The 23,380-nt window shown below is 31.4% G+C and overlaps 1 protein-coding gene across 1 annotated transcript; it reads right to left on the bottom strand.

Moving 5' to 3' along the window:
• Positions 1–12,817: 12,817 nt before the first annotated feature.
• Positions 12,818–14,731, bottom strand: LOC129316258 (cytochrome P450 71D10-like). Its single transcript, XM_054960586.1, has 2 exons — positions 13,822–14,731; positions 12,818–13,565 (listed from the first exon to the last, which is right to left on the bottom strand). The coding sequence occupies exons 1-2, from the start codon at positions 14,698–14,700 to the stop codon at positions 12,954–12,956; spliced, it is 1,491 nt and encodes a 496-aa protein (XP_054816561.1). The 5' UTR covers positions 14,701–14,731; the 3' UTR covers positions 12,818–12,953.
• Positions 14,732–23,380: the final 8,649 nt, after the last annotated feature.

The raw sequence follows: 23,380 nt of genomic DNA on the forward strand, positions 1-23,380 counted from the left end.
TTCAATCCCTTGTAGTATTTGATTGCCTATTTAGCCAGTATGTAGTGTTAATTCTTGATTAGGATTAATAACTTGTTAGCTGAATAGTTAAATTCTTAATAAGACTTAATTTAGCCACTGTTAAAGCAAGGTTAGGCTAAATTAGAGTTCAAATCAACCAATTGATCAGATTTTTAAATAATTAAGTGACTTAATATCCCTAACTGGCCACTAGGGAGATTAATAACTCGATTATCACTTAGGAATAACCTAGGTTTTTAGCTCAATCATAGTTTAAGAAGGACTAATCTTTAGAAGCAAGTGTAGAGTGTCACATTAAGTAGGTGAGATCCATTCACTCGTTAAAAAACATGAAACATACTTTTAGTATTTTTGTTATTTTGAAATTTTCATAATCCTAACTTAAAATCAAATAAAAATTATCCTAAATCTTGTTAAATTCGATATAAACCCTGAACTGAATCTATGTTGTTTATTGCATAATTCCATTTAAAGTATAAAGTGTCCACGTGAATATAATTTGGGTTGAACATTAATTACATTAGAGTTTAATTTTATTGAATTTGGAGCCAACACTGCTAAGACTTGCCATCAGGTCGAAACTTCCAAGCTTTATTCCAATATTGAGAATGCCTTCCAATGTCCAACTGTTGATGGTAACCTTAGTCTTGGGAGGTATATCGTATCCATTGAATTGACATATCTCGCTATTTTCTCTTGGGAGTAACAAAACGAGAGGTGGGTGTAACCTTAAAGTTTCAAGAATGACTGCAGTTAAATATTTCAACTGATGAAGTTCTGACTCATCCACGTTTCCCTTTTTTCCATAGACTAGTCTCAGTTCTTCTCGTGCCTTCCTCATTACTTCTGGGTTTTACCATTTCTGCCATTGCCCACTCTGTTGTTGTTGCTGTTTCAGTTCCACCCAGAAACATGTCCTGAAAAAATATGAAAAAATTACATCTGGATTTTACATAAGAGAATTTATTACCCAAAGTTCCATAAAATTTATAAAATACTTTTAAGTCTTAAATCTTGCACATTTACAGTTTGGGTTAGAGCATTTATAATTTTCAAAGGAAAATGACAGCTTGTATTAGCAAGTTGTAAATGTCTTTTACCTAATTGTAAATGTTCTTTTTAAATTGTAAATGTATAGGATTTGGGACTTGAAAGTATTTTGTAAATTTTATGAGAGCTCTTGATAATAAATTCTCTTTGGAGGGACCTAGATTTAATTTTTCTCCAAAAATATATGCTCAATGATTAAGTAGTCAGTCTCTATTTCATTAACAGGAGGGTAAAATGATACAACAACATAATTAGTGCTTCATTAAAGTTCAAAATTAAAGTCACAATCTTTTGGAAACAAAACCACAGCCTAAAGTGAAAATTATTGGAAAACGATGGGAGATAGTAGTCATAAATAGTTACGACGATCTGATAAAAATATATGAAATGATTTTTACACGCTACTAATTATCACTTTCTTTAATCTGAACAAAGCATGATCGATGGACTATACTGAGAAGTCTCAAAACCTACTACCTTAATTCTTTTTATTGTAATTAAAAAAACATTATTGTAGTGGCTGTGTTGTGTACCTTTTTAGCTTAGCATCTCTCCTTGCTAATATTCCTTCCTTTGAGGGTAGGGAAGTCATCAAGCAGATCAATTTTCAAACTTTTTGCCCATGTTGGCAGAATCACTTCAAACCCACATGTCATGTGCTCTCAGGTTTCTGTTTCCAGTCTGTTTACATTCTCCTTAAAGAATTTAAGCCCTATATATGTTTAAAGCAATTGCATATATGAAACATTTGAATATAAAATTCAAGATGGACGTTGTGTGCTAACGCAAGAACAAAAGCTAAGGTGCAAATAAGCCTATCGTAAGCCAAAAATGTATGAGCATCTCCCCAGGATCCGTCTGAAAGCTGATTAATTGTCTATTATCCATTGAAGCGATTCTGGGAACTGGGCCCCCGCACTTCCATTGACATCTTCTACAAGAGCCACCAATGATGTTGTATAAGTAGAGGGTGATGTGGTCTTTTCTCTTTTATTTGACTTTAACTCCATTCTTATTGCTTCCACTCTCTTCCTGATCTCCATGTTCATGACAGAACCTTTTCTAAAACCAAAAAGATACATGCATGACATCAAACTCATTACCATAGAGAACAATTGTAATATTCCAGGAATTTAAAATATATATTTATGATAATGTATTTTGAGTATATTTTTACATATAATTTTGGGAAGAGGAATTGGCGGTTCAGTTGAAATTTTGCGATCTTCTTTTCATGAAGTTTTGGGTTCGAATCCTGCTTGCCTGAAAGAGAGATTTTATTTTTCTGAGTTATAAAATTACCAAAATACCCTCTAAAGAGAGTAATGGCATATCGGATATTTTTTCCTTCTTCCCTCTTCATTTGGTGCTGTCGGATGAAACCTAAGGGGCAGGGAGACAAATCTGAACCCTCTCGGCATCCCTTTCCTTCGCCTTCACCCACCACCGTTTTTCTCTCATTGCCGTCGTGGTGACCGTGGCCGCGACAGGATCCTCCTCTTCCTTCCGTCCCCTGTGCTTTCCCCTCTGTTTGTGCTGTCGTGTGATGCATTCAGATCTTCCCCATTCATTCTCTGCTCTATCTCCTCTCTTCGCCGTCTATCAGTTGATGGTGTACGCAGAGGCTGAGGGTCGCTGCTGTTCTGGCATTTTTGATTGCATCATGGCTTTCTTTCTTTTTTTTCGTCCTCCCCTGATTCGCGTGACCGAAGATGCTGCTCCTTCCTGCTGTATAGTGCTCGAGCTGAGGTGGGGAGCTTCATATTCTTCACTGCTTCGCTGATGTTGTATGGGTGTGTGTTCTATATGTCTAAAGTTATAATTTTTCCCTTCCCTTCGTTCCATATTAACTCCTTTTGCAAGTCGAACTTCACCCCCTTCTATCTTGGTACCAATTTCTATATAGTTCGATTTCCTTGGCAATAGAAGAATCATAGCTCTTTCAATTTTGGGCATAGTGTTTTAGAATTAGGAATTAGAAATCTCATTTTGTTCAGTTAGCAAAGAATGCACACTTTGTGGATCAGAATTTGAAACTGCTTCTGGACGTTCCTTCATGGTGCCGTGATATATTTTGCAAAGATACGAGGCTACGAGCATACGCTCTAGTGTTTTAGCTGACTTAGACTAAATGTGTATACAAGCTTCGGATTGCTTTTGAGTCTCAACAAAAAACAAAAAGAAAAAAAATTGGAAATCTCATTCTTTTAAGTCAAGTAAAAGAAAAAAAAAATCTGAAATAAAGGTTATTTTTATAGAGCTGTTGTGGATTTATTTTTGTCGGGGAATTGACTTTTGTTGAAAGAAAAAATAGAGAGAGCGGATTTGTGAAGATTGGAACATTTAAATATTGGCAATGGAAATTTTGGGAAGAAATTTGAAGAGGAAAGAGCCTAGTATTAGTTTGAACTTTAATGCATTTTAGGTGTTCGATAAAATTTGAAGAGTTGGATTGGAGTAATTTAGTATTTTCAATGTATCAATGACTAATATTATGGATTTAGGTTCTGTTTTTAATGGATATATATTTAATTTTGATAAAGAAATGAATTTACATAGGTGTTTGGAAAATATGTGGAAAAGAGGTTGGTTGTTGTTTGGTTGAGAATTTGTGGACTATGATATTGTTTCATGATTTGATTGTGTTGTTTTTTGATTTGATTTTGGGATGTACTTAAGTGTTTAATGAAACACGATTGGTCTGTGGTAGCAAATAAAGTGTGATAAAGGAGTTATTGTTGATTAAATTGTTTGAGGCAATTATTTTTCAATAATGAAGGATTAGAAATAAAATGAAAGAATTTTGGAAAAATATTTGATTGATAATGCTGGATAAGTAAAAGTTGTCTATTTTCTATGAAAATACTTGAAAACTTTGAGTATTGTTTACATAAGTATTTTATATATTTATTGATTAAACTCCACTTGTAATTTTATTGTGAATGGTTAAAATTGACTTTTTTTTCAATTCCTCTAGATTATCTTGGATTGAAAATTTTGAATTTATAAGTGCATAAAAGATATGACAATGGTATTACTTTGGATACTAGAAGTTTAAAGAGCATCATAGGTGTAAGAGGGCTAGTTAGAAGTAACTCGCATATTTGGAAATGTATAAAGTAAGTAAATATCATCGTAACTAATTTTTTCATAAACTTATTTTTCTAAAATGTTATATTTTTATGTAGATTATTTTAATAATAATTATATTAAGTATTTGATATTTTGTTATTTAAATTTCTTTATCTTGTGAAATTATAAAGTGATGATGAAGAATAATTAAATTATGGCATGTGTTTGCATTTTTCCTTATGAAGTATACTTTCAAGATTAATGAAATTATTTTTTATTAGCTTTAGATATTTTGGTTACTCCGTACATGCAAACATGGACATTAGTTATAAAATTTTATTCTAGCAAGTTTTGATACTTAAAATTATTGATGCGAGTTTGATTTTGAGAATAAAAATTAAATTTTTAATAATAATAATTTTCTCACATATTTAAAAATGAATTTAAGAGGACTTTATATAGAACACTGGTTACTAATGGCAATTTCGTTAACTCTTGACTCACCATGACTAAAAACCTAGCTAGCTTGGTACTAATGAGCATAGTAGTCACATTTGATATTCATGAATATTGCACTCATGTTTGTTATTTGTAGATCTAGTGTTTTCGTTTGATTTCATGGCTTCAAGGCATGTTTAGTTAGTATTATTTTTGTGGACTGTGTGTCTACATTTATTTCATAATGCAAGCTATATTTGGTCACTTACCCTTGTAGACTATGTGTCTATATTTGTCTTTGTGACATAAACTGTGTTTGATTATTTATTCTCATAGACTGTGTATTCATATTTGTCTTCATGGCATAAGTCGCGTTTAGCTACTTACTCTCGTGGACTGTATGTCCACATTTGTTAATTGTTTTGATAAGTCTCTAGAAACATGAATTTGATTATTTGATGATTTCATACCCTATTGGTTTTAATTAGAAATGTCATTGTATTTATTTTTTTTTCTTTTTGAGATTAAGTGATAAGGATATTTGATATTATAATTTAATGATTCAAGGTTTTATTGTAAGGCCATATACAATCTATTGATTCCAAAATGTATTAAACATTTTACAATTTTGTCTCTTTAATTTATATAATCATTGTAATTTATTCATTTTATTCTTTTAAACATTATTATTGGTGGGATGTTATTCACTAAAAAATATTTTGACCTCAGATAAAAGTTGGACCTATATCTATTGTTAATCACAAAGAGCTTTATCGCTGAATTGAAATAGATGAATTTTTCTAGACAAATCTTGATCTAAATGTGAGCTTATGGATTATTTTTATAGTTTGTTTATATACTCTTCTTTAACAATAGATAGAATATTGACCTATTGTATGCGTTGACTATTTGTTGTTGAGAAGCGGAGCTCCTTGTGGCTGGATTGTTATAAATTTATTTTTGTAGAAATTTCTAAAGGTTTTGTCGAATAAAAAAATATGATTCTTTTTGTTTATAAAAAAATGGTAAGAATTTATAATATTATTATTAACGAGTTCAAAGTATTAAATTAGAACTTTCTTGAACTAAATCTTAAGGAATATGGGTTTTACACGCATATATTATGCCCATCACACCTTATTTTTGGGGCATGATGACAATATGCATGGCATGCATCAAGATTATAGAGAAGAAAATGTTTTGATCTACCTCCAATCTTCTTCATCTTCTTTCTTAACCTCAATCCCATTCCAATTACATGTTGGAATTGTCAAACCTTCAACTTGTGAAACTTCTGACGAAGTTATTGTCTCTGGTAGGCGACTACTTCTTTTAAAATCTGCTCTAGAATCAGACTTTTTTCGCTGAAAACATGACTCTAGCCTTCAACCGCGAAACCCTTATGAAAACATAGGCAATAATACTATATATGTAAGCTTTAGTAGAGAAGCATAAATGCTTATACACACACACATTCTTCAAGGGATAATGCATGGGAAGAGAATTAATGGGAGAAGAAAAAAGCATGGGGAGTTGAAGAAGGACATGAAAGAAGAGAGTGGTTGGATTGGTGATAGATGGTGGAGTGGGAAGTCACTGATGATGTTTGTTTCTTCTTGCTGGGTGGTGGTGTTGTAATCCTCTTTCAATGAATATGGTTATGGCCATATTGATATTGATACATTATTCATAATCACAAGAGAGTGACACGTTTGTAAATTATATTCCCTTCATCTTAAATTATAAGACATTTTAGAGGACATTTTGTCATCTCAAAATACTTAAAGAGAAAATTTTTTTGGGTCCTATTAATAAGTTATGTCATTAAATTTTTATCATAAATTTTTTTGTTATCCTCCATTTAATATTAAAGAGAGAAAATATGTTATTGAAATGTTTATATTTAATAGAGGTGAAATTGAGAGCTTATCAAATTTTAAAACAGAGTTAATAAATTTTAAAGTTTTTCTTGATATTGGTGAAATATGTTGGAAGTAGCTTATAAATAGGATCAGGAAAGTATAAGATACTTTGAGAAAATTAAAATTTCATTAAATAAACTTATTTCGATGTTACCCTTTCTCTCCCTCTATTTAATACTAATTAAGTATAAGTTTAATGTTATTAAATGAAAGGCATTTTTGGAAGTTTATATTTTTATTTTAAAAATATAATATTTTTAAGTGTATTTAATAAAATTTACTAATATGTGAGATTTTGTCTTATAGTATCTTATAATTTTGGATGAAAATAATAATTATTACCTGAGCTATCCTTAGCCACCGAAGGTGAAATTGATGTTATTTTGTAATTGGGCACTTCGCTTCATTTAAAAACTAGTTTTATAATTAACATATAATTAAAAATGAAAAAGATGCACCCTTCACATTTCATCTAGGTATAATTTTAGCATGGTGTTTGGTCAAAAAAAAAAAAATTTTAGCATGATGCATCATCGCAACACCAATTCCTATTTCTTTCTTTAAAGGAAAACAAAATCAATGACACAATGACAATAAAATTTCTTAAATTATATAAATAATAATTTATTTTTTCAAATATCATAATTCTACTAAAATTTTTAAGAATCTTTGTGTTAATAAATTTTAAATTAAAAAGATCATTTTACCTTGATTAATAATTTATAATTTCTTGTTCAATTCTTGTAATTCTTTGAATAAAAGTTGTTATTCCTTAAACCAAAATTGTGATTGGGGTTTGTTATTAAAAAAATGACAATTAGAAACCCTCTAAAAATATTAATTTTAATTAAAGACCATAAGATTTTGAAATTTAAGTTAAGAACAATGATCCTTGATTGGGATAAAAAAATGTAATTTTTAGGGTGATATTCACTAAAGCCACTTAGGATTCACCAACCCAACTTAAAAAAATTATTAATGTATATTGTGAAAATATGAAATCTCACTTAGAAATTAATTGTTTAATAAAAAGAACCACTTGATAATTCATTAACCCGACTTGAAAAAAAATTCTAACGTATATTATGAAAATATGAAACTTCACTTGGAAATTGATTATTTAACAAAAAATCCCAACTTAGACAAGTCGCTTTTTGCTAGACAATCAATTTTCAAGTAGGGTTTCATGTTTTCACAATATACGTTAGCAATTTTCTCAAGTTGGGTTAGTGAATTTTCAAGTGATATTAGTGAATCTCACATCAAAAACTATATTTTTTTTATCCCAATTAAAGACCATGGTCTTTAACTAAGATTTCAAAATGTTATGATCTTTAATAGTGATTAATGTTCTTAGAGAGTCCTTAATTGTGATTTTCCCTTTGTTATTTTCAAAGCTTGTTTTTTAGTAATAAAAATTACACTTGATAAGTTGTAATTTTTTAGTCAATTCTTACGATTTATAAAACAAAAGATGTTATTCCTTAATAAAAAAGATGTTATTCCTTATTCAATTCTTATGATTTCTTATTTAATTCTTGTGATTTATAGAACAAAAGTTATTTTTTAAGTAAAAGTTGTGATTAGAGCTTGTTATTTTCAATAAAGGTAAAATGATCTTTTAATTTTAGAATTCATATACACAAAAGTCCTTAAAAACTTTACGCTATATTTGGATACATATGAATTTGGATTTGAGTCAAATCTATTGTTTTGGAAATTAAACATGTATGAATTTGAATTTGACCCAAATTCAAATTCAAGTTTTACCTCAATCTCTTTATAATTTGAAATCTTTTCTAAACCCCATGTTATTTCAAATCCTAACTTAATCTCTTTTGTAATTTGACCCAAATCCATAAAGGTTAATCAACCCGCTAACAGTAATTGGACTGGACCGTCGAAGTTGACAGAAACAAGCCGCCACCATTAACTAGGACTGGACGACCAACTTTTAATGGGATAAGACTGACGCAACCATCGAGATCAGACGATTGACTTTCATTAGGACCAAACTAACGGCCACTACTGGGATTGGATGGCCAACTTCTACCAAGACCAAACTGATGAAGAAGATAGGGACCGAAGGTCAACTTCTACAAGATTGGATGATCGACTTTCACCGAGATCGAATAGACAACAACAACGACAACCAAACAGCCAATTTCTATAAGGACTGGACCGACGGTGACCACTAGGGCAGGACGACTAACTTTCAATAAGACTGGATAAACCATTGGGACTGAATGGATGGCGACTACAAAGACCAAACAGCTGACTTCCCCTAAAATTAGACCAATAGTAAAGATTGGGATCAGACGACCGACTTCCACTAGATTGGACCGACAGCAACCACCAAGAATGAACAGCCTACTTCCATCGAGACCAGACCGACAGAGACCACCTAGACTGGATAGCCAACTTTTATCGAGACCAGACCAATAGCAACCATCAAGATTGGAAGGTCAATTTCCATCAAGACTGAACCGATAGCAACCACAGGAACTAAATAGCTAACTTCCACAGGGATCATATCGATGATGACGATGAAGACTCGACGGCCAACTTTTACTAGGTTCAATCTCAATAGAAGTTGGTCGTCTAATCTCAGTAAGTCTGCTGTCTGATCCTTGTCATCTTCATCAGTATGATCCCGAAGGAAGTCAAACGTTCAGTCTAGGTGGTCGCCATCTATTTGATCCTGAGGTCGCTGTCAGTCTAGTCGCGATGGTTGCCATCAATCCAGTCTCGTTAGAAGTTGGTTGTCCAACCTTGATGGTCACTGTCTATCTAATCCCTATTAAAATAGGTTGTCTAGTCTCTGTTGTCACTATCGATCCAGTCAACTAGTTGATTCCCATCATCGCCATATGGTTGGTCCTGGTGAAAGTCAGCTATCCTGCCTTGATGGTTGCTATCAGTTCGGTCCCTGTGGAAATTGACTATTCGATCGCCATCATTGTCATATGTCTGCTCTCGATGAAAGTTGGCCATCTGGTTTTGGTCATCGCTTTCAGTCTAGTCCCTGTAGAAGTCAGCCTTCCAATCCCGATGGAAGTTGACCCTCCGATTCCCATTGTCATCATTAGTTTGGTCTCAATAAAAGTCAGCCATCCCGTCCCTGTGAAAGTCGGCCGCCCCTGCTCAGTGATCTCCATCAGTCTGGTCCATATAGAAGTTGGCCATTTAGTCCAAGTGGTTGCGATCGATCCGGTCCTAGTGGAAGTCGATCGTCCCTTCCCCATGGTCGCCGTCTGTCCGATCCCTGTAGAAGTCTATCGTTCAATCCTTGTTATTGTTGTCATTTAATCTTGATAGAAGTCAGCTGTCTCGTCCCCATCATCACCGGTGCTATTATCCCAATCAGCTTTAACTGTCTAATATTAGTGGAAGTTAGCCATTCGGACCGTCAATTTTAGCCAATTTTTTAACTTTCTTTTACATTCAAATATAGAATTTAAAATTTAAAATTTTATTTTAAATCCAAATAGAAAAATTTAATATTATCATTTAAAATTTTTTATATCATCTAAACAAAGAATTGAGAATTTATGAATTTTAAATATGAGATTTTCAATATAAAATTTTAAATTTAAATTTTTAACTTAAATTTACATATCTAAATGCAACCTTAGTTTCAATTAGTTAATTTCATGTAATTATTACTCAATAGCATGTAATCGCCAATTGGCATATCTCCCCTCTTTAATTTGTAGACGTATCGTGATGCGCCTTATATTGAATAAAACAGAAGAATAAAATCTGTGTGGGCCGAAATGGATGGAAAGCTACCTTGGGGTGCCCCACCTTTTTTTTTTTTTTTTGGTTAATTATAATATAATGATCATTGTCTCCGTATTATCTTCAAATTCTTAAGGGAAAATTGGCCATTTGGACCAAAAAGCTTAAATACTTGGACGTAAATAAGTTCCAAATGTATTAAAAAACCAAAAATATTAATAAAAAAACCCTTCCTTTTTCTGCACTCATCTACCAGAAATCCAGAATACATATGATTGAAGATTCCGGAACAGATCAGTACAAAATAAAGTTTATTTCTGCATTTAAGACTTTTGCCCAAATATTTGAGCCTCCTAGTCCTTGTCACGAATTTTCCCTAGCATTTAGTATCACCATAATGTTGGTCAAGAGGAGCAAAAAGGTGCATAACAGATTATAAAGAGGGCAAAAAGGTTGGAGAGGAAGACAAAGTATTTGACTGTCACCACCCACCATGAACTTTGCTTCTAATTTATGACGTTCCTGGCTACTTCCTCCCCTCTTCACTCCCTTTAAATCTTTAAATAATAATACAATATATATAATATTTTATTTCAGGAAGTAAATCAGTTTTGTGCGTTGAAAGTCCACTGTTTCAATCCATAGTCATAAACAGTACTATTTTCTCTCTGCATATGCGACTCTGCTCATCAAACCAGAGGGCTGAATCGTTCAAGTCCAGAGTTTGAACTATGACTGAGCACAAAAGACCAGAAGAGATGCAACCATCAAAATATGAGTCTACAACCTTAAAAAGGTAACTTACTATTTTATTTTTAAATGTTGGTTTATGTTTTTAATTTAATTATTTGGTCAAAATTTTATGACTTCACACATATCACGTACGTCGGAACTAGCATGCAAGCGTAATCTATCATGGGATCTTAAAACTTTGCCTGCATGGCTCAAAATCAATTTGCTTCGATGATTGGATTTTCTTTTAACCTCCCCTCTAAGTGTCAAATATTGATTAAATTTTCTCGGTTATTCTTTTCCTATGAATTAATGTTAATTGGTTTGTGATGCATTGAATTTGAATTTAAACCAAATCTCTCATCTGAATATATAAAAGTATATGGATTTTAGATTTGATATTTTTCTTATAACTTCTTAATTTCAATTTTCCTCTGAACTCTAGGTAGTTGAAATTTTAACCACTCTAACTCTTTCATTTTTTTTTTCATGTTTTCAATGTTAATGTCTCCATTGTTCTTACTTTTTCTCTCATCTCTCACCGATTAAATAGTAAAGATAAGCTCTCTTTTTTTCCCTAATCTTCTATTTTTTGCTTTGAATATAAGCTCATCTCTTTTCTATCTTTAAATTTTTTTCACAATAGTCAAATAAATAATTTTAAATAGTCAAATAAATAATTTTAAATACATAATCTTAAATTAAAAATTTAAATTTAAATTTATCAATCCAAACGTTATCCAATAGTAATTCATATTTGTTTATCTAATCTGGTTGAATATCTGACCAAGACGATATTCTGTTCAAATAGCTGACCTGTTTGGTGAAGAGAGAACTCACTAATATATTTATTTCATTTTGATTTATTTTTTTAATACTTATTTCGATTTTTTTCATAATAATACTTATTTCGATTTAATTACGACAAGTTTACGAACCCTCAGCATACATATGAACCAATTAGTGAACATTTCGGTTCCTTTCAATGGACCACCAAAGAATTATCTCCTTTTTTATCGTGCCTAAAAAAAATACCCGCCACTGCTATATATGGTCACTTTCATTAGAAAGGTCCAAGTTAGCCCAAAAAATGAGGTCCAACACTTAAGACCCGTTTGTTACAGGAATCTTTTTTGGGCCAATTGTTACAGGAATCTTGGCTCATAAAATAATAATCATGTCTCCATTTTTATTTCTTATCTCATCCATGCTTAGTTGCTTGTAAGAAATATGGAATGGTCTTCTTGAAAATATAAATTATCATATTTTTAAGAATGGAGAAACCTTTGAAAATGAGAAGAATCATGTTACCCACCTTAAATCCAATATATTTTTACCAAAATGGTCCTGTTAATTACACTCATCTTTTTTATTTTTAATTTTATTTATTATTTTCTCTTTACAATATTTTTAATCTTATAAAAATATTTTTTAATAATTTTTTGAATTTAGTCAAATTTTAAATTTGATTCCCTGTGTATCATATTTATATATCTTTCTTAATTTTTACATTTACAAAGTAAAATTTAAATTTTAAAAAAATTTAAGCACATTAATATATGTATGCGTGTAGGTATGCATAAATCTCTGAAAAAACTTTTGAACGAAAATAAAAAAAAAGCAAGTTCATTAAGATAAGAAAAAGGTAGTTGTTACCTCATTATCGTAAGGGTATTATGGTCTTTATATTTTAATTTATATTTAAAAAATGATATAAATAAACTCTATTTCGACGTAGTTAAATATTCCACCAAGCAAATTTGTAGTCATGATCATTCCATTCCTTTCCATTTTCCATCATTCCATTTTTTTCCATTACCTCCTCTTCCAGGAACCAAATGTCACCTTAATATAATATAATGGTCACATTATAAAAACAGTTGTTTATTTTACTGCTGGAGTGGTAATTGAAAGTGTGTGTAACAAGGAGTGCACGTGAGTGCTGAGTGATTATATTATTCAACTTGGATAATAAAGCTAAGGGTGACATGCAATGGGAACTAGACACAGGTCATTCTTCCTTCTTACTACAGCACCAAAGTGCTCAGTCATGTCCAACTCTTCATGATTTTGCTCATCAGGAAGCTTCCAATCAAAATGATAAAGCAGATTTGCAGCCATCAGTTCTAAAATTGGGAAAGCAAACGATATGCCAGGACAAATCCTCCTTCCTGCGCCAAATGGAATAAACTCAAAGTTGGTTCCTTTGAAATCGATTGAGTTGTCAATAAACCTCTCAGGTCGAAACTTCTCAGCTTCATTCCAATGCTCAGGATGCCTTCCAATGGCCCAACTATTGATGATAACCTTTGTCTTGGGAGGTACCTCATAGCCGTTGATTTGACATATCTCGCTGTTCTCCCTTGGGAGTAACAAAACGAGAGGTGGGTGTAACCTTAAAGTTTCAAGAATGACTGCAGTTACATATTTCAACTGATGAAGTTCTGATTCATCCACGTATCCTTTTTTTCCATAGACTCTTCTTACTTCTTCTCGTGCCTTCTTCATTACCTCTGGGTGTTTTGCCATTTCTGCCATTGCCCACTCTGTTGTTGTTGCTGCTGTTTCAGTTCCACCAAGAAACATGTCCTAAAAAAATATCGGCTCAATGATTAAGTAGTCAGTCTCTATTTCATTAACATGAGGGCAAAATGGTACAAAAACACAATTAGCGCTTCATTAAAGTTCTAAATTAAAGTCACAATCTTTTGGAAACAAAACTACAGTCTAAAGTGAAAATTATTGGAAAATGAAGCGATAGGAGATGGTATTAATAAATAGTTATGATGATCTGATAGAGAGAGAGAGAGAGAGAGAATATGTATTATAAACTTATAAGACTGACCAGGATGACAGCTTTGATGTTGTCGAGAGTCAAGGGGATTTCAAGGTCATTCTCCTCCTGAATCCTGAGAAGAACATCAACGAGATCCTCCTCTGCTTCTCCCATATTGCCTTCCTTCTTTTCCAAGTGGTCGCTGATGATATTGCTAAGCATCCTATCAATATCTTGACGAGCTTTTTCGACTTTAGCTTTCATCCCACTAAGCGCACGAAGGAATTCCAACGAAGGATAGAGATCATAGATTGAAAAGCCACCTGCAAGCTCTATCATATACATTATAGTCGGCGTAAAATCTTCTATGTTTTCGGTCTTTCGACCAAAGGCTGCTTGAGCAATTATGGAACTCGTGAGTGGGTAGAGTTTCTGGGAGAGATTCATGACAGAACCGACATGTTTAGAAATATCCTTCACTAACGTAGAAATTGCCTCTTCCCTTATTCTTCTAAATGTCTGGACCCTCCTGGCAGACAAAAGCTCTAAAGTACAAATCTTTCGAAGCTGCCTCCAATAGTTTCCATAAGGAGAGAGGGCTATGTCTGTGCTATTATAAACCAAGATTTCGCCGGCATAAATTCTGGGTCTGTTGGCGAAGATCATGTCGTGGGTTTTCAAAACCTCTTTCGCCACTTCTGGTGAAGAGACTACAAAGTGGGACATCTGTCCCAGTTGAAGGTGCATTATGGGTCCAAACTTAGTTGCAAGGTCTCTAAGAGATCGGTGGGGTAGTGATCCAATCTGATGAAGGTTTCCTATGAGAGGTAGTCTCCATGGTCCTGGGGGTAGGGCTTTGAGGGATTTCTTAGAAGTTGAAAGCTTGTGTATCATAAAGATGAAGCACAAAAAAGTGAAGAGGATGGAGTATGTGAACTGAATCTCCATGATGATCTGTAGCTATGAAAATGGCGGGGGGTGGTTGACGTGTGGAAGAAGATGAAGTGACGTGGCTTTATAATGAGCCATCGGATGAATAGTCTTCTATTATCAAATAAATAAACGAAAAGGTCAGATCACTCTTGTTATAGTTTTTTTTTTTTTAATACAAAACCATAGTAAAACCGTGCAAGAAGATCCAAATCAAAAATTCAGGTTGTGTCAGAAGTCAATAGGCTTCTACCGTTCGTTAGTAGTGTATCAAAAAAGCTAATTTCAAAATGATCTCTTGAAGCCTTGTGGACTAGAAGATCGGCGCACTAGCCGGCTTCTCTGTAGACATAATCAAATGTGATCTCCCAGTTCCTCATAGTGATGCTTCTGATATTCCTAATAATTGTTAAAAAAGGATGGCTATAATTGAAGTTACTATTAATGAGGGACAAAGTCTTTGTATATAGAATCAAAGTAAACATTCATTCTGAAAATCTTAGCATCCCAACACATGTTGAGCCCTCTTAGAATTCCTATAAATTCAGCTGCTGTGCTAGGTTGATAACCTAAATTTTTAGAAAATCTCTTAATCCAGTTACCTTTTTTATCTTTGATAAGTCCTCCACAAGCAGCTACACCATTATGTTTAATTAAGCCATCCACATCCAGTCTAGCCCACCCAAGATTAGGAAGACTCCATCTAGCTTCATGTCTGGTATCGATTTTATTCAAAAGGTCAAGTTTGGATTGAAGCTTCATGTTGTTGGTAATTTGGTGTGTACTGGAGAAAGCAATATTGTTGTTCAAGCTATCATCTTTAGAGTAAACTTTGTTGCATCTAGATTTTCAAATGTTCCAACAGGCTTAGGCAAAAGTTTCTTTCAGGGCAATCTTCGTATAGACAAACTTCCTACTTTATTTTTGGCATTCCGTAATATCTAATCCTACACATGAAGCGAAAAGAAAATATTATGTTTGGAAGAATTAACCAATTTTTCCCATACCTCCCTTGCATTATAACAGTCTCATAAAATATAAATAGAAAAGTCAGGAGAGTGGGGCTCTTGTTATAGTTTAAATTATTTATTATTGTTAAATGGTGTAGCTCACTTGCGAATTCCACACGTATAGAAAATTAATGTATCTAATAACCTTTGAAAAAGAAAGATCACCAATGAATGGTTCACATGAGCAAAAAGTAACGTCAAGAGAGATGTGGTTCTCTGAATGAGAGATTAAGAAAAATATTTCAGTGAGTGAGATTAGTTAATATTTCTTAGAAGTGATTTATCACACAAATAATTTTCACATATATAATCCTTAAAGGGGTGAATAAATAAAATTTAATAAGTAAAATAATATTTATATTTGGGTTAAATGGTAATTTGGACCTTGAACTATAAGTTTCAAGGATGATTTGAATTATAAACTTATATTTAGGATATTTTAAACTCTAAAAAATTAAATTTAAAGCAATTTCGACCCTACCATTAAAATGAGATAAATGTTTGTTACTTTTTGTAATTGAAAATAGCTAATTTGCCTCTCGACACTTGAATTAAAGAGGCATTAGATTTTTTTTATCGGGTTTAATTTTGCAAAATTGAAAAATTAATTTTGTATAGTATGCTTATCCGAAAATCTTTAAATTTGGTGTTTCAGAATTTAAATCCCTTAACCATGTTTTAAATGCCCATTAACAAGAGGATGTTTTCTGGTTTAAAAAACCAAGGCTAATTTCTTAAATGTTTTAAAGTGCCAACATTTAGAAACTCTGAAATAAAATCGCATTATGTGGCTTTAGGTTTTTAAAACAGCTCCTTAATTGTGTATAAAGGCCAACTGGAAGTGCAGTTGCTTTGAATCTATGAATACCTAGATACCCTATGAGTTCAGTCTTAGCTCTTGAGATTTCAAGACAATTCTCTCCTTCTCCTTCATGTTGAGTTGTGTTGTGTGAGTTAATTTTTATAACTTTTTGCTATTATGTGGCTCTGACTATTTTGCAAGATGAATCTGTTTAATCTTGGAGAGTTGTTATAGGAGCAAATTAATGTGGTGGAATAACTCTTAAGGACAATATTCTTTAGCATGACTCAGCCAAAAATTAAATTTCCTGATAATTGCAACATTTAATGCATAATCTTGAAATATAATTCTAATCTACGTTTTCTTCCTATTTTTTGATTGAAATTTAAAAGTTAACAATGCTACAAAAATTCAATCATTAAATATATAATATTTTAATCCAATAAAATTGGTCCAATTGATAAAAAGTTAGCTTGATGTCTCAGAATGATGTGGATTCAAATCAAACTGCTGATGTAATTTTGTTGGTACATAAATTACACTAAGCCATAAGATGTTTTTATTTTCTGACCTCGAAGAGCCTCAAAACAATCGCATAAACTTTCTATTTATTGAAAGAAAAGATATAATTTCTTTTTTGATAGAATTTTTGTGATATATTCCATCTGGTTTTATTTATAATGCACTTCTAATAAAAAAAAATTTGTATCATATTATTGCCTAATATCTAGCTAATAAGAAAGAAAAATGAGTAGGAAAGGACATCGGATGGGAAATAATATGGACAATAACAATGCTCATGTCCCCACAACTTTTTCTTTCCCTGTAAAATTTTAAAAACATGGAGATTAATATTTTGAAGAGAAAAATATCTTTTCAAATTTTCCCATATTTTTTTTTCATTTCTTGCCTGCATTTTACATCTTCTAAGAGTAGCAATGTTTTATATTAGATGGAAAAACAAATTGATCTTTAAATCATAAATTTAGAAGCATCTGAAATCCTAATTAAACTTATTTTTGTTGTAATATTTTTCTTCAGCTTTTTAAAATGATACAATCTAGCCCATAGTATTAATAAAAGTTGACTTTGACCGTTAGTTAACTAAAAAATAATAGAAAAGAACCTCAAAAGTTACAAAAAATGGCCAATAAAAATTTTATGATCATTTTTTATAATTTTTGAAGTCATTTTCTATCATTTTTTGGTGATCAAATTAACGGTCAAAGTCAAATTTTGTCAACAACAAGGATCATATTTCACCATTTTTAAAAGTTAAAAAAATATTGCATTATAAATAAGTTTAAAATCCTCAACACTCTTAAACCTATAGTTTAAGAGTCAATTTGCTCTTCTACCTTTTTATATTTGGTTTTATATTAAATCTTTAGATTTTTTTCTTTTACCCTTTTATATTTGGTTTTATATTAAATTTTAGATTATTGTATGTTTAATAGTTTTAGAAATAAAATTAAAATTTGATAAATAATTTTCAATTTTATTTTTCCACAATATGGAAAAATATTAATTTTTAGGAGGTGGCGTGGCTTTATAACGAACCACTGGGTTCTATTATCAAATAAATAAACAAAACAGCCTGGTATCAAAAATATTAATTTACAACTATCATTTTAATTTGTTATTACTGTAACTTTATATATATAATGTAAAAAGTTAAAATTATAGCTATAAAAAGTTGAAGTAATAATTGTAAATTATTAATAAAGTAATTATAAATTATTTGATTATTATAATATATTTTTAATAAGGGTATTATTATCTTTATACTTTAATTTTAAATTATATTTAGGTCCCAAGAAACCTGGCCGTGATTTCTAAATTTTATGAAAATTATTTATAAATAAGTCTACTCTATGAAATATATATGTAATTTTTCCTTAAAGATTTTTTCTAATACTCTCTCTGTTTTTTTTTAAATTTGCAGTCTAGTCAAATTTCTTTCATGTACATAGTACGCCTTTTTGGATCGACTTAATTTTTTCCTTTATAAAAGGATTCATCTGTTTCTTTTGGCAGTAATTATTATATTAATTGATGGACTTTCTTGGCGTAACAAAAACGCTACATTAATTGGTCACGTGGATGGAGTATGGAGTTGATTATTTTTCATAGTAATACAGATGCTTCAAACACTGATTGAATCCGAAATAGGGGTTGTTTCAGATTTGAATTAGCTAATTAATTGGTTAGTCAAGATGAAGGCGTTCAAATGTGATCCCCTCTTCAAACATGAAAATAATATTGAATTTCGTGATTTATTTATTTTCTAAAATAACCATTGTTTTCTTTATCAATGATGGGCTATGAGAAATTAATTATTTCATAGGAGCTAGACAAATGCTTTAGAGTCTAGACGACAGGTCTGGTTGAATTCAATGGAGGTTTTGATTTATTTATATATGGTTACTCAAATCGAAACTGCTCAGGGCCCCAAATAGTCAAATGTCCCCTTCAAGAAACCAGCTTAGTCAAATTATAAAAACTGTCGTCATTTCTTTGCTTAATGAAAGTATTATTCAGGCCAAAAACAATTTTAAGAAATGATTCAGTCAAGTTTGTGAATTTAATTTCTAGTTTAATTATACTCCCTTTTCTCCGTTACTATTTAAATATATATATATATATATATATTGAAAGTTATTTCTCATCGTCCTAAATACAAAACTCATTTTTTAAAAAAATGAACTTTTCATCATTTTAATTGAACAAGGACAAATGCCAAGCAACACTTTACAGTCGTTTAAAAGTCAAACATGAAGTTGCATATTTTGATTTATCATGCCATTCCTATGCACATCCATGTGTATAACAAGAAGTCAAGAACCGATCAGCTCTAATCTTTTTGGGCTCAGCCAAATATTTTAATTGTTAAATTTCTTTTTAATTTTTTACTTTAAAATTAATTATTTTTTTAAAAAATATAAAATCTAAAAAATTAATTATTTTTTAAAAAGGTAGAAGACTCGTATTTTTTAAAAAAATTGTCACCTTAAAGTTTAAAAATAAAATTTAACATATAGTTTAAATATTATTTTCTGATATTTTATAGATTAAAAATAATAAAAATATAACAATGTAAACATTTTTATCTATTTAAGAAAACCTTTATTATAATATATTTAAATATATGATATTTTAATATAAAATGAATTTAAACTTAAAGGATTAATTAATATTTAATATATTTATATATTTTTAAAAATTATTTTTTGGCCAAGTGTTTGGGCCAAGCCTCAACCCTATTGAGCTAGCTATAATTTGGACAGTCAGATTTATTAAGTTTTTTTTTTTATAATTTTTATATATTGAAGCAATTACAAGAACCAGATCAATATCTTCACTGCTAATGCAGTACCCGGCATGCATGAATGTTATTGGATATTCAAGTCAATCTGACCACCAATGAACAAACATATATAATGCTATAATAGTTAGTTCATTGCGCACTTGCGCATTTATGTTTTCCACATCCCCTTTGTAGACCCATCCCAAGATTGAAAAATTAGAGTCATTGTAGTACCTGAAAATGCGACGCGAACGGCGCGAGAGCAGAGGTTTCGGCCTTCAAAAAGGAGACCGGAAAAATGGGATTCGCCACCAAAATTTTAAGAAAAATCTCGAAAAACCGTTTAAAGGTGGATAAGAGTGATCTGTGAAAACAGAAAATAGATTCGGGAGTTGATTGAGTGTAGGGAAGGTGTTAGGCACCCCACAACACCCGTTTGTAAGAACGGTTACCTGAAGTTTGTTGTGCTATATAAATATGATTTTAAAATTATTTTAATTATCCCTTTTATATTCATGTGTTTGATATAAAAAAAATAAGCATTAAGCGAAAAATATTTATTTATTTACGGGGAGGACTTGACTCAGAATTTGACTCTGAGGCCTACGTATCCTGTGATAGGGATCAAAGTCTACGTATTTCGAGCTTTATAAGTTGTTGGTGAAAATATTTTTGAAGAGAAATTAATTAGAAATAATTTACCATTTTGCAAATAAAATAATTTCTGAAATTTTGGTACGTGTGTTTTAAATTGCAAAAAGTGATTTAATTTCAATAATTTTCTCAATTTTTGATTTTTTTGAAATAAAGAAAAGAGTTTTAAAATTATTTTTTATTTCTATTTTTTGATTGAACATTTAATTGTTATACCTGCAGAGCCTTATTAGCTCACACAATAATACAATTATTCTAAATATCTGCGGAGATTTTAAAATCTCTCACAATAAAAGAATTAAATTTATTTATATGTTAGTAATAATTTATTCAAGCATGCATATATATGTTTTTAGAGAATTTTAATCATCATACATGTAAAGCCTTATTGACTTTTACGGTAATACGATTATCCTAAATATCTGCGGAGATTCAAGATCCTCACACCATAAAGGATTAAATATTATATATTTTATTAATAATATTTTAATATGTAATTATATAATTTTCATTTTTAAATATAGCAATCTTAATCGCTATACCTGCGAAGTCATATTGACTTTTAGAGGTCTATAGACATTTAAAAATATCATATGCTCAAATGATATAATTGGTAAATATAATTATGATCTAAATTCATTAATTTAATTAATTAAAATTATAAATTTTTTTAGTTTATTTACAAAATTCATCTATTTATTTACCATATAAATTGTGAATCATGATATATCTGTGGATTTATTATCCTATACAATAAGGTGATTAATTTTAAGTCTCTATGAAGATTCTTAAAATCTCTCACGAAACTTAAATATTTAGTATAAAAAAAAGAACTGATTTCAATAATGGGCAATATATACAAATTAATAATCGTGACATCTGCGATAACAAGCAAGAAGAAATTATGCAAGGCATATAAAAGAAGAAATCAGAACACTGCAATATGATAAACGTAAATAGTCACAATGAAAATTATGACTATAACAAAATAAAACTCTAGGGCCACAAGTAGTAAAAACTATCGGTGCAATTATAATCGTTTATCACAATCAATGGGACATAAAATAAATTAACAATTGCAGAGACAGTGAAGTTGGAAATAATAATTTGTGACCCAGAATCATGAAGTGCATTATTTGAGAACTTCAAATAAAATGGCACCAAGAAACCATTAATCTAAACCACCATGAATAATCAATCACAGTTCATTAAACCATGAAATTAACACGAAGCCACTTTCAATTTTCATATTCAATTTCTAAAGTAAAAGTGAAATAATAACAAGTTTTTGGATCCTACTCTGTTTATCCTCCGTTTTTGGATCCCTCCCCGTAGCTTTCTTTACTCTGCTCAATCCTCCTTCTCGTGACTGGCGCAGAGAAGAGTGTGTCTTCTTTTTCGTCTGCTCCTCCTCCCTTTTTATGCTTCCTTTATTCCTCAGTTTTTTGCTCTACATGGTGCTGTTTCCTTTTTTTCTGCTAGCTGAAAGTGTGTACGTATGTTGGTTGCTTGCTGCTCCTTCTGCTTTGTTTTGCTGTGCATGCATGCGTCTGGCTCAAAGTGTTTTCGTGTCTGTGTGGCTATGTGTTTACGTGCTTCCTTTTGCTTTCTTTCTCTGCTGCGTGTGGGCTTTGCTTTTTTTTTTTTTTGGTGTGTTTCATGTGTGATCTGTGCATGCTTGGTTCTTCTAGCTTTTCCTTTTCCTTCTCCTGTCTACATCTAACCGAGTGGAGAGATCTTGGAAGGTTGAGATTCAATCCCCTTTTTTTTATTTTGTTAAATTATTATATTTTTAAAATATAATCCGAAAAAAGGATTAAATTTTATTTTTATATTTTTTGGTTATTTTTGAATAAATTAAAAAAATAAGATCCTAGCTAATAAAGATTATCTAGAAAAGTTAAATTCTGTTAATTTTTTTTTTAAATATAATCCTCAAAAGGATTAAATTTTATTTTTATATTTTTATATTTTTGATTATTTATTATTAAATAAAAAAATGCCGGACAAAATACGGTGTTCACAGTTGCAATTCTAAAAGAAAATTAGATCAGTCAAAAATAGGCTGTTCTCTCATTATTGGTGGCTTTAGAAAAATATTATAAAAGAAACCCAAAAAAAAGAGAGAGAAATTTTAAAATGGTGAGAAAGACGTTATAAAGAAGTCATGTTGTTCTCTTCTCTTTAATTTGTGTCCTATACGTACATGTGTGAAGAGCACCAGATGATGAGTTCTTAAATTTCCACCATGTCTCTCTCGATTTTTTTTCTTTTCTTACGCAAAAGGCAAGCAAAAGCTTCACTAATAGTTAACAGACCTAATAAGGTTCAATCCTGGGTTAATACAAACATCAGGAAATTCATTAAAAATGATAAGGTATTCCTCCTCTAAGTGAACTGTCTTGGCCAGAAAGTTGGCGACCTGCAGACATTCCCTACTAGCATAGTGCAAAGTAACATCCCGAGCTTCACACACAAGTATTCACGTGTTTCGAATATCTGTCTCAAAAGGATGATATATTAGATTATCCCTCCCAATAAGATTCAGTGCATCCAAGGAATCAGTAAGCACTTGGATTTTATCAAGACCTCGTTGCATACATATCTGTAACCCTGTCTAAATACCCAGCATCTCTAAATCCCAGAACCCAGTTGCCTTGAGAATCTCGAACAGTACCTCCACACGCTACATGTCCACTAGCTATAACAGAGCCATCTACATCTACATTGAGCCGGAGATTCCTTGAGGTAGGGGCTTCCAATTCCTGTTACTCGTCTTGTTGGGTATTGAGATGATGCTCTCATGCAGCCTCATGGTTGAGCTGGCTCCCTCGCTTGCCACCTTCAGTTTCTCCTGGTTCTCTCACGATCCAGGGGCGAACCCACGTATAACCTAAGGGGGCCATGGCCCAACCCGACTTCTCC

Source organism: Prosopis cineraria, unplaced genomic scaffold, assembly GCF_029017545.1.
Source record: "Prosopis cineraria cultivar Desert tree isolate PC_DT_omini unplaced genomic scaffold, ASM2901754v1 PC7, whole genome shotgun sequence".
NCBI classification, from domain to species: Eukaryota; Viridiplantae; Streptophyta; class Magnoliopsida; order Fabales; family Fabaceae; genus Prosopis; species Prosopis cineraria.